This window comes from Scophthalmus maximus, chromosome 15 (genome assembly GCF_022379125.1).
Source record: "Scophthalmus maximus strain ysfricsl-2021 chromosome 15, ASM2237912v1, whole genome shotgun sequence".
Classification (NCBI taxonomy): Eukaryota; Metazoa; Chordata; class Actinopteri; order Pleuronectiformes; family Scophthalmidae; genus Scophthalmus; species Scophthalmus maximus.
In genome coordinates, this window is record NC_061529.1 from 5,189,553 (window position 1) to 5,202,862 (window position 13,310).

The window sequence follows — 13,310 nt, forward strand, 5'->3', positions numbered from 1 at the left end:
AAGAGGCCCTCGTAAACATCACTACAGTTAATAAAGTGCATTGTGGTCAGCGCGGCGCGGGGAAAGGTGCGGCCGCCGGTTTATTTATCAGCGACACACGGGCAACAAGTCGCCGGCTCCAGACGCAGCAGCAGCAGCAGCAGCAGCAGCTGCACCGGAGCGTGTGGAGGAGTCACCGCCCGCCTGCTGCAGCCGCCGCCGGGACCAAACCGTGCTCGGCTGCTGCATGTTGTGGTTGTACAGTGCGAGGAGGGGGGGGGGGGGGGGGGGGGAGCACATGTCTTGTGAGTGAAATCACGCTCGGAGGAAGGAGGCTGAGAGAGGCTTGTTGTGTGTATTGTTGCCGATGCCCCGCCTCTGATGGTCGCCTTAAACCTGGCACCCAGCTAAAACAAACCAAAGCGCAGCACCGAGCTCCCACTCAACCCAATTAAGGCGGACTTGAGGCGCTCTCTCTCCCGTACGCGTTCATCCACCAGGACCGACGCCGAGACAACAGGAACCGGAGGGGCTTTGGCCAGCAGAGAGAGAGGAAGGGAAAAAAAAAAAAAAAGAGAAGGAGAGATTGCCTTGCCTTCTAATTTCTCCCCTCTCCAGCCCCAGAACAATGTCGATGAGCCCAAAGCATACGACTCCTTTTTCTGTTTCCGACATCCTGAGTCCCCTCGAGGAGAGCTACAAGAAATTGAGTATGGAGAGCAACAACCTGGGGGCGCCGCTCACTTCCTACCGGCAGCCGCAGGTCTCGCAGGCGGCGGCGATGCAGCAGCACCACATGGGCCACAACGGGACCGTGTCCGCCGCGTACCACATGACCGCGGCAGGTGTCTCGCAGCTGTCACACTCGGCCATGGGGGGCTACTGCAACGGCAACCTGGGCAACATGGGCGACCTGCAGTCCTACCAGGACGGCATGCGGGGCAGCGCCGCGGCCACCGGCTGGTACGGGGCCAACCCGGACCCGCGCTTCTCCACCAGTGAGTGTATCCCGCACCTGTGCTTTGACTTGTCATCGTTTCTGACAACTGCGCATGTTGGCGCGTAACGTGCGTAATGGTGCACGACTTCCCATATCCCCCCACAGTCAAGATTCCCTAATTCTTATATTTAAGGAAGGCAAATAATAACTCCTTATTAATATAATCCCTAGCGGATAACACCTGGAAAAAAATACCACACTGGCGCAGGAGTGACTTAATTTCCCTTAAGGCTTTGCGCGTTTATTTATTGAAGATAATGTATTAACCAGTGTGGAGTCTTTCATCGCATTAAACCAACAATAATATCACGGCAGCCTGTGAACTTTATCTGCACTTTCGTTCGTTGGTACAATTCGGCAGTTTAGATTATTTGTGATTATGGACTTTGACGCGCATTGTGTTGTTTGACATTAATGGATGAGGGCACCTGCTTCGTTGGGAATCTTTTTTTGAGACTATTTTCTGCTAGTCGCAAAAAACAGACAGATTTTTTTGGGGTTTTGTTGCACTTTTTTTTTATTTTGACCTGCAATGATAATTATTATTAGTTTTGTATATGCAGGTTAAAGGGTTAAATAAAAAAAACATGTTTAAAAACATACTTTTATTCATCATTAAAAGCATAAAGACAAATCATTTTCACCGCTTTTGCAGAAATGAGTAATTTCAATTTATTTATGTTCCTTTTTCTCCCCCCCTTTAGTTTCTCGCTTCATGGGCTCGTCGTCGGGCATGAACATGGGCAGCATGGGCAGCCTCAGCTCCCTGGCGGACGTGGGCAAGGGCATGGGCTCCCTGTCCAGCGCGCCGCGGAGGAAGAGGCGAGTGCTCTTCTCCCAGGCGCAGGTGTACGAGCTGGAGCGACGCTTCAAGCAGCAGAAATACCTGTCGGCGCCGGAGAGGGAGCACCTGGCAAGTATGATCCACCTCACCCCGACGCAGGTGAAAATCTGGTTCCAGAATCACCGGTACAAGATGAAGAGGCAGGCCAAGGACAAGGTGTCCCAGCAGCAGATGCAGCAGGACGGCGGCTCCTGCCAGCAGCAGCAGCAGTCCCCGCGGAGGGTGGCCGTGCCGGTGCTGGTGAAGGACGGGAAGCCGTGCCAGGGCACCGGCCACACGCCCACGTCCTCCGCACAGACGCACCACCAGCAGGGCGGCAACGTCATGATCATGTCCAACGGCGCGTCCGGCCTCGGGCAGCACCCGGGCCAGCAGGTGGGCAGCACGGGCCACTCCCCGGACCTGGCGCCGCACTCCTCCAGTCCGCCGTCGCTGCAGGGCCAAGTGTCCGGCCTCTCCCACCTCAACTCCCCCGGCTCAGAGTACGGCTCGGCCCTGCAGTGCTCGGCCCTGTTGTACGGCAGGACGTGGTGACAGGAGGGGGACGCCAAACAGAGCAAAAAAACCTGTCAAGACTTTTGACAAGTTCTCACTGTAAATGTGCGCATTTTGAAAACAGAACGTGCAGCTCCGCCTGCATTTTCCACGTCTTTTCTTTGTTTTTGTTTTTGTTTTTGGAAAAGACGTGTGACTTGACACGGGAAGGAACACTTGTGCAGAAAACCTTTCGGATGTTGGAAAGTCTTGGGATTTATTTATGTAAATTATATTGAGACGGGAGAGGAATCTAGGTGAAGCTGCACAGGGAGGCACATAGACGACAGGACTGCTGAGACACGATGGGTGCTGTTAAATTCCCTTTCACACACACACACACACACACACACACACGCGCGCGCGCGCGCACCAGATGACTCTGACGATTTATTATAGATTTTAATGTAAACCGTAGATTCTAGGTTGTATATTTCTGTAAGAGGTTTGGATTTTAGCTCTATCTGTTTGTACAAAGTTTTTTTGACGCTCTCTGCCGGTGTGTTGTCGTTTCGTTGGTATTTGTACACACGTTTTATTTCTTTGTAACTTATATAGATATTTGACTTTCCGCAGAACAGTCCTATTAATAAATTATGGAAACATGACAGTTAATTATTTACTTTTTTCTTTTCCTTCTGTGAAACATGCCAACACGCGTGGTGGAATACGACCTTAGAGAAATCATCAAGTCAATCAAATATCAAACCAGTGCTTTTATCGTTTTATTATTATTATTAATATTTCGTTTGCGATCATTCAAATTGTTCCATTTTTAAGAAGGCAATTTTTAAACAGATTTTTCGGGGGGGATCATTGTCCAAAATTAGGGTTTAACTTTTAACCTTTCAAAAAAAAATAGATACAAGCTCTGTGTGTTGCTAAAAAAGTTCTGGTTTGGTAAAGTGACAAATACTTTATCAACCATATGAACAATCAGGCTTTTTCTGTTTTGTCCTCAGACAAATCACTCACTCACACACACACACACACACACACACACTCACACACACACACACACACACACACACACACACACACACACACACCTCTCAGGCCTTATCGTGACAGCTCACACATGCCCTGCAGAGTAAACTTAGCCTTCATGTGCTTTTTCCCCCTTTCTCTTTCAGTGCCTGTGTGTGTTCTGTGTGTGTGTGTGTGTGTGTGTGTGTGTGTGTGTGTGTGCGTGTGTGAGAGTGAGTCAGAAAGGTGAGGTCTCTCTCGGCTCCAAACATCAAACACCATCGCGGCTCAAAGCGCAGCTTATCGGTGGAAAATCACTGATCAAACATCGCAGTAAATTCTTGTCAAATAACTCGCGAGGCGATGCTCCGTCGGTCGCTCTATCAATAATCGATCAATCAATCAATCCATCAGGGAATTGTGAGGAGACCGGGAAATAGGCTGTTTGTGTCCGGCGTCGATAACAAACCAGCGCACGTCTCCACAAACATCAGTTATTTTCCACACTGACACTTTTACTTTCTAAATTCTGTTTGACACAAAATAGAAATTATAAACACACACAACCATTCATTTAAAGTTCTTTATAGATGTGTGCGTGTGCTCTGTATATAAAAAAGGTCACATGTAGCTTATAATTATTTAAAAGCTGCAGGCCTTCAAGGTAAACAACCTGGTTGCTAAGCGACCGAGGCAAAAAACTGGGTGATTTCCGTTATTTTCGGTTCACTGTTGTCACGTGACCTATAATTTTCACCCGGATTAGATGCACTTTAACTTTAACTGAATTTATTAGGCGCCAATGTACCTGTTTTGTTGTTATTATTATTATTATTATTATTATTATTATTATTATTATTATTATTATTATTATTATTATTATTATTATTATTATTATTATTACTATTATTTTCTATTTATAGGCGACTTTCTGACCCCGCAGCTCCTTTATTCAAAATTTCCCCTAAAAGTTTTGGGAGACACTAAAATAGACTATCTCTTCTACTGACAAGTTGACTTGCACACACAAAATAATAAAAAATTGAAATAATGTCCCCCTTTTCAAAAATATTTCAGAGAATGCAAAATTATCATTGCCCCTTCGTATTTCATCCACAAGTGCCGTCGATGACCGCTCACGTGCAGCTGCATGGATTCTGCAGCCCCCCTGTAGCCCCCCTGTTCTGCACCTGACCCAAGCTGCACACACCAAAAACATACACATTTCCAGCCCATTCCTATGAAATATTATGTTGTTAAAAAAATCATATTTAACCTTCTGCGTTTATCATGTAATCTATCCGTACATGTTTGGTTGTTGTTGCAATCTTTGCATGTGTGTTCCTCTCCCTCAGAGCTTTTTTTTTTTTTTTAAGCTTAGTGCACTTTTAAAATCATGCGATATTTTTTTTTTTGGGGGGGGGGGGTTAATAATAATTTCAGGCAACTGACTTTTCACTCTTCTCTTTAATCACGCAACTTTAAAAAATGTTATCAAATGATATGAGGACTTTTCACTAAAAATCCGGAAACTAAACTCACACGAATCTTTGGCCTGGATCATTCGAATCCGCCCCCCACAAACCCTTTAGCCCCCCCCCCCCTTTTTTTTTTTCTGCGTCAGAAACGATCTTCTTTCCATGAGGGTATTTTCGCGGAGCCGGTTTTGTCCGGGCACAGAAAGTGAGAACCTCTGGGATTACATTAACATGTGTGAGGCGCGGTGTGTGGTCTTTGTGCGCAGCTTGTAGCTGTTGAGAATGACTTGTTGGAAGCGTGTGTGCTCTCATCGCTCTCCTTTGTAGGAAACCCCACAGTGCGACCGTGCACGAGTCCCCCTGGCTTTATGCTGGGGCCGGGGGTCTCCCGTCAATCCCAAGCAATTAGTCCCTAATCTCAAGGTAATCATATTTGGGTTAGAGACTATATATATCGCCTGGTAAATTCAATTCGCAGGCTTTAGTTTCAGTGTTTGGCATCAACCCGTGTTCTCTGTGTCAGCGGAATCAATTACGAGGGAGAATATAAAAGATTTGGTGCTGCAATTATAAATACATATATATATATAAAAAAAAGGTGATTTAAATCCTCATGGTGACTTCGACAAGCGACAATCAATGTGTATTGTTTTGCAGAATGACCTTTACACTTGTCGAAAAAATATCAGCCTCCACGGTCACGAGTATTATTTTAGTAGAAAATTATAAATTGTTCTTTATTATTCCACTGCACATTTCTGAAATAGGGAGTAAAAGTCTACTCTTAAGTATAGTTAAATAATTCGAAATTTGATTTTTTTGGTAGCCTTTACTCGTGCTTTTGAGACAGTATAGCTTAAACTTTAATGATAAACCAAGAGAATATGGATTATTACTAAGTGAAATAGAATTTTAAGTACAGCATCCTTAGTACACAGTAACTATATATGTGTGGGTTCGTCAGAAAATGTGATTCCTGACATACATTTCGTGAATATGTGCAAATGTATGTGGCATTAACATTTTGATATGATTTGCTTTGGATGAGGTAGAAGTGCAATGAGAAAAAAAGTAATGTGTGTGCGTGTGAGGATAACTTTTAATATTTGTTCCCCCTGTTGGAGATGTAAGAGGATGACTCTGGTGCTGTCCATGGTGCTGAAATAGATTCCTAAAGAAAACCAGCATTATGAACTAAAAATAGCTAGGCCTAAAAATGACGTCAAACAATATTCAAACTTGGGAAAGTCCCAAAAAAAATCATCATCATTTCTAACTAGACACTCCGCAGAGCTTTTTTAAAAAAAAAAACTGTTTTCTTAAGAATCCATAATAACCGTGTTCAGAGAGATAGATTAAAACAACTCTTCTTTCTAAAACACAGCCACTCTCCTGCGTCTCCCTCGGGTTCCTCTGAACATTTCAAAGCAGCAGGCGTGAGACATTCACGTGCATTTCAAAACAGGCACAATTACACGGCAACTGCAATCACCCCCCTTTTGGTAAATGTTATTGTCAGCCTGCAGCAAAAATATTTAATTGTGCGACGTTTATCCAGGTTCTTCAGTCCATTGTGAGGAGAGTGCAAACGAGGGTCATTTGTGAACCCGAAATGCTTTGCATGCAAAGCGAGGCACAAGATTCTGTAATGCTGTAATACTTGACCTTTCAGGCATAATTGTTGCAGCATTCAGAGCCGGCTGAGTGGAGTCTTTTCTCTCCCTCCGATGAACAACTCGCGTTTCATACATCTTCTGTCTTCACGTGGCTTTGTTTCGTCTGAAGAAAATGTCTCTGGGGCTGGTTGCCATTTATCTTTATTTTATTACGACTGAAAAGGCACAGATCGCATGGATTTCTCAATTCAAGACTAGTAAAGACTCAAGGCTTTAAACATGGAAATGGATGTTTGTCATTTTGACATTGGCTAAATGACAGTGGGCAGCAGGATTTCAACATCTTGTTCATTTGGACACATCAGTGGGTCAGAGACTGTTGTAGAGTCTCACCATCACTCAAAGATTGCACAAAAATGCACCTCCAAACCATTCCCTGAAAGTTTTTAAAAGTTTTAAATGTACAAATCTAAAACATTAGATACAAATAACCAAACAGAATTGAATTTCAATTACCTGATAAAGGGCAGAAATGTAAATAGAATAAGTAAATGTTTGACAGTGTACGGGATTATTTGGTTTGTCCTTTAAAATTTATAATGGAAATAATAGTTTGTAAAGAGTTAGAGAAATGTAGAAGATACGGTTTTACCAAATATTTGTTTGTTGTTTATCTTCTTCTCCATGTTGAACAACAATTAAAAAACTTGTTAAAAAATTATGGAAAGGAAACAACACAACCAAAAATTAATAATGGGATATTATAATTGTCAGGAAAATATTTACTAGTAGCAGGCATACCGGTAGTCTGAAAGAAGAAGGAACGCTTAGCTGTAGATGTTCAGTTTCTATATTCACATAGTATATATAGTGTTGATTTTCTGCAGTAAAACATTTAATGAACAGTATATGACTATAATATTTTAATTAATCAACTTAGCCAATTTAAGCAAATCTATCTCCTCCAAACGATTTTAAACCAAGAAAAACCCCAAAGCTTAAAATGGCTAAATGTCTCTGTCATTGTTTTGAGGAACATTATGCTTTTGATGATCTATTTTTTTTAATTTCAAGGTTACACGGCTTTGTTTTCCAACTATTTCTGTTCCAGAGTTATGAACCAGCACACGTGTAATTTGTTGTGTTGAATTTGATGGTTCAAGATGATGTGTTTCGAGTAGAGTATCATCTGCATAGAAGTCGCTTTGAAATAGAATTGAGAGCGCATTTAGCTCTTGCTGTGATCTATTTCCCAGTGAAACAGAATATGTGGTAAGTGTTGAGTCATGGAAGGGATTCAAATGAAGTCATGCGATCACTAAAAACAGACACCTACTGAGATATTGCTTTTCTAACCTGAGTTTAGTGTGGTGTGATGGCAGTGGTTAGCTACAAGTGTCCCCAATCACAGGTGCACTGGCCCTGTGTTCGAGAGGAGTCATGAAAAATACAGAAAGAATAAAAAAAGAGATGGTTTTTCATAAAAGAAATACCCCAGAATTATTTTTGGGACATATCGATAAGTGAACAATCAGCACAGGATAAAAACTTGCAAAAAGTGCTATTTGTATTTTACATAAATCTTAGAATCTAAAGATAGAATATCAATGGCATAGCCAAGTGGGACGTGTCTAAAATGAGAAAATGACTGATCTTAGAATCAATTCCATTGGCACCTCATGTTTGCTGAAGTGGATCGTGAATTGAGAACCGTGACAAAGAATGTTTTCAAGAATTAAAAACACAATTGTCATTATATTGTCAGCATTTGAGCTACCATGCCATCTATATCCAATTTGGATGAGTCATCCTTCAATAAGGCAAATGTGCCGCTGGGTTTACATTGGAGCCAATATCAACTTATTTTTAAGATTTATTGCCAAAAAACAACATTATTATAAAACAACAATAGCAAAATGCCCAGAACAAATACTAACTATTCACAGACTTGACATCTTTGACGATACCGAACATGATTTTCTCACTTGAACCACATTTGCCCACTGATTTTAAATGTACATGTACATGTATATGGGCTGTTTCTCTCATTCAAAGTTTATTTAAATCTCAACCGGTTTCTTGATGCCAACCAGTTATTAAATGCAATAGGAAGGGTTTCAAATCAAACCGTGCATGAACGCCAATATATTCTAAATGCATAGATATACATCAGCAGATAATTAATATTTTAAATTGTGTCTTACTTTTTTTTTTTTTTTCCCAACAGATTGAACATAAACCCACACGTATTTGTGTGTTAAGCAATAATTAGGATTGAAACTGTTGAATACGTCCCTCGGGAACTGGGAAGAAACATGTCATCTGAGGTTTATTTGTGTCAACTGTTGCGTGAATAGTAACACACTGACACTGAAACAGAAATCTTTTCAACACGACCAAAAATTGAAAAATGGGGGTTAAATCAAACGCCATTCATGTACATCAACAGCGATCTGCTCTGGCAGAGTTGGGAGTCATGTACTCAAACGTGTCCAGTCAGGAACTCTCCTCCTGTCCACTGATGAAGCACTTTCCTGGCTGTGCTCAACAAACCCTAATGCCTTTAACATTCACTTCCTCCTGATGTGTCTGTCCTTGTACAATTTGTCCCGAATCAAGGGGAAAAAAGGGTGAATTTAAGATTCTGTGAAGAGAGCATTGGGGATTTGGAAAAAAGATTAAGTTTATGACTGGAGTGGGAGGTGGGGGAGCAGGAGGAGAGAGTGAGAGGAAAGTAAAATGGAAGGTCCCCAGAAGGATGGAAGTTCATCAAGTGTGTGTGTGTGTGTGTGTGTGTGTGTGTGTGTGTGTGTGTGTGTGTGTGTGTGTGTGTGCGCTCTCTCTCCCGTTAAACATGCCAATTAAAGGAGGCCCGGACTCAACGCGGAGTTGTCGTGTGTCTGTGTACAGTAGCAGCGGGAGTCCTTTAGGAACCAACGAGCCATCACTAACCCCGTTAACACCAGACCCTCCAGACCGACCCCGACCCCGACCCCACCCGGGTAGAGTCTGCTGCAGCAACTTCTCCTCCAGTCAGTGAAGGTCTGAACAGCATATATATATATATATATATTTATATCTCTCTTTCAATTTCAAGACCTGAAGTGAATCTATATTGATGTGCTTAGAAAAACGGGGGGCACTTAGAAAATAAGACATTTTATGAAATTGTTTTTAAAAAAAAATGGACTAAAGCATCGTCAAAAACATGTTATGTAATATTACGAACAGTACAAATTTAGCTACTTTCTGAGTATATTCGTATTTTTCCCTTCTACTTTGGGGGTTTACTCCTGTAAAGAGGGGGATAAATGTTTTTATATTTATATTCCAGATGTAGTTACTATTCACTTTATAAATCAAGATTTTATACACAAACATATCAGCTTCCAACATGTTGTATTATTACAGATAGGCTACCCACAACCATATTTGAAGTATAGTTAATAGGATTCCAAAGACCCTATGCATATTAATAATACACCGATATCCAACTATATAGTAAAATAAAACTCATGGTGATGATTCTGCATAATTACCACTTTTACTTTTATCGCTATACGTTTTGTTGCTTACACATCTATACGTTTACTGAAACTGCAAAAACATGTCGTTTTTGCAGTTTCAAACCGAAGCTTGTTTATTTAGATTGTGTTATCACTTTTACCAACGTACTCCACCACAGCATATAATGAGAAAAGAATATAGTGTGGGGGTAAGAAGACCCTGCAAAAGTTATAATAACATGAATAGAGATATAATGTTATACATTTGTCTGTCTTTTTCGAGTCGATGCTGTAATAACTAAGACTTTTCATACAGCTCCGAATAAAGTGGCCTATGTCCAAAGAGGCCACCGGTCAGTCCATTCTCCAGTGGTGCTGAATAGTGGGGGTCTATACGTCTCTTTGCAGAGTGGAGGGGGGAGAAGGGAGAAAAAAAATTCCTTGAATGTTGCTACACAATAAGCAATCAAGATCCCAAAGCCCAGACATTTGACAGCTTAATGAGTTCAGGCTGCAATCACTCTCAGAAGAAGAAGGGGGGGGGGAAAAAGCCCCCTGGTCTATTTTAACCCCGAGCTGAAGGAGAAGGGGGGGAAAAAAAAGAGAGGCGCGGCTCGATCCATTTAACTCACGGCAAAGATGCACATAACTGCGGGTTCACACAAACACGGGGCGGAGGTGGATGTAAATAGGTCGCGCGCCTATTTAGGACCTGTTGAGACTCGCGCGTTTTGTTCGGCGCACTGGAGGAGATGGAGGAGGAGGAGGAGATGGAGGAGGGGGGGGGTGGTATTGCGCCCCCCTCCTCCTCTAATGAAATATGTCATTAGGAGGAATTCATGTGCCACAAAGGGGGCGACAGTCAAAAATTGCCCCACTGCTGTTCGGTAATTATATAGTTTGCCCTGGCAGCGGCTGCGGGCAGGTGGCGGGTCCATCATGCAAATGGCCTTGGCTGTGCAGACGCAATTAGCCCCCGCGCGCGCGCCGCTTCAATTAACAATTAGCTAACGCAATTCGCTGCATATAGTTCTCTGCTCTCGGGGCCAATTGTCAAACACTGTACGTTATTCCGGCGAAGTGGTGTGTGTGTGTGTGTGTGTGTGTGTGTGCGTGTGTGCGTGCGATTTCTTACGCGGTCAATTGACAGGCTCAATGGACGGAAATCGAACAGAATAAAAGCGCGCAATCCCCCCCCCAAAGAGCAGCTATATGTGCAGCACTCGGTCCAAAGTGTGCATTACGCATCTCAGGTTTGACAGGCAGCTCAATGAGAAGACAGAAGGGGTGGCTGGGGGGTGGGGGGGGGTGTCAGGTGTTGATAGTAAAATGGCAGTTTAGCAGAAAACAGCGGTGTAAGTGAGAGTGACTCGGACTCGGACTCGGGGGCCACACGCTGCGCCTCAAGCTTTCTGCTTTTCTAACCTCTCCACTGATCCTCCCATCATGATGCTGCAGCAGCAGCCGGCGGCGACCCCCTTAAAACACCCATCGCCTTATACCGCAGGCAGGCCCAATCACGGCCCACCCACCCACCCACCCTCCCTCTCTCTCTCTCTCTCTCTCTCCCCCCCCCCCTCTCTTTCTCTTTCTTCTCGCTGCCCCGCGACGTGTCGCGGGAACAAAGTGGACATTAAGAGACATTAAAGCCGGCGGGATGGGGAGTAATCAGGAACCCGTTATCTCCTAATGAAGGGAAACACATGCGGAGCGATACACATAGCCGCGGGTAATCAATAGAGGGCCGCCGGGACAAAGGGCATCGGGAGCACGCCCACCCACCTTCCGAAAAAGAGGGGAAATGCTAATCAATTAGAATCCTTGTTTGCTTTGAAACCCGTTCAGTCTATTTCCATTAATTACACGTTCATTAAAAGTAATTCGTCCTGCAGGCTGCACAGCAACAACAGTTGTCTCCCCACAGTTGTCCTTTTTTTTTTAAGGAGTGATGGACAAGATGCTGGCTGAGGTCCCAACTCCCTTTCATTTTAGTCTCATAATCTCACTCTTAAGTTTGAGGCAAACTGGCCTGCACTGCTTCTCTGCTCCAGTCCCTCTATGTGGCTTTGAAATAGCCACAAAGTCATGAGTTCGCGTTAAACTCAGCTATGCTGAAAAACCTCCACGTTGTGCATCCTCATAATTAAAAAGCATTGTCTGCGACACTTGTAAAAAAAAAAAAGTGACACTCTGCCTACATGCCTGATCGCTGGTGTTTAACCAAGTGTTGTGTTAAAATGTCATGTTCCATCGTCGTGATCAGTATGTGCCATCCTATCTCCTTTTCACGCGGAGTTGCTTTTACCAAAGGCCCCTACAACCTCTTGCTGGTTGCTATAGCATTTTCAAGCACCATTCTGCCGAATCCCAACCCCCACACGGAACCTGCTCTGCTGCACACTTGTAATAAATTATCCTCAAGTGAAAACGACTACAAACGAGCTGGACCGAGGCAGGACAGGGACACTTTTACTGAATCATACCTCATAAACATTTTCATTTTGTGTGTGTGTGGGGGGGACTTGACCCTCTAAGCTTTATACAGTCAATGCATGTGTCTGGGTTCTTTCTCTGTAAACCCACGGCCCCTACTGTCATTGCAGCTCTTGTCTGCTTGCTTGCTACTGCCTGATGTTATGCAATCACATTTTGCAAAAGCAGTAGACAAAAAATCTGTAGGCGGCTGGATGCATGTCATGCAGGGCCTCCTCTTCCTCCTCCTCCTCCTCCTCGTCCTGCAGCCTGAAGTGCAAACACATGCGTCTGGAACACCAGGGAGAAGAGCGTTGATTTGTTGATAATTAAAAATGTCCCCCTAAAAGCAGACGTTCAACCAGACACACACACACACACACACACACACACACACACACACGCACACACACACACACAGACAGTGCTGCAACCACCAAGTTTAGTGGTGAACAAGTGGAAAATTTGAATCAGCCTCTTTATTCCATGAGCCCCCATCTTTGCCAAATTGAATGCAGATTGAAAATAATTTTTCAGCTCTTGACTTTGGCTGTTCACGGCTGCAGGCTCTCTGAATTGGTTTTTCGGGCACTGTCACGCCCGCTGCCACACAAATGCAAATAAAAAGCATTCAAGTCTAGAGCAAAATCCTTCAAACGACTGTGAGGCTGTCATCTGAGGGAGACTGTCTCATCATATGCACAGAGGATCCAAAAAATAATATGTTTTACTGAGTTAATGCTGAGTTTTAAAAAGCTTTAAGTCAATTGATTGTCTATTTTTCCCTACATAATATACAGTAAAAAACACAGGAGCATTTCAAGATCTTTATTTTACTCCATTACTAAAATCACCGTGGCTTTATGGTTTTAATAAACACCCAAATAGTTTAATATACTGTATGTATGTCTGCAA

General features: G+C 43.3%; 1 protein-coding gene across 1 annotated transcript; it reads left to right on the plus strand.

Annotated features, from left to right (window-relative positions):
• Positions 1–274: 274 nt before the first annotated feature.
• nkx2.1 (NK2 homeobox 1) lies at positions 275–2,972 on the plus strand. The gene is made up of 2 exons (XM_035610605.2): positions 275–977; positions 1,684–2,972. Exons 1-2 carry the CDS (start codon positions 608–610, stop codon positions 2,355–2,357), a joined length of 1,044 nt encoding a protein of 347 aa, XP_035466498.1. The 5' UTR covers positions 275–607; the 3' UTR covers positions 2,358–2,972.
• Positions 2,973–13,310: the final 10,338 nt, after the last annotated feature.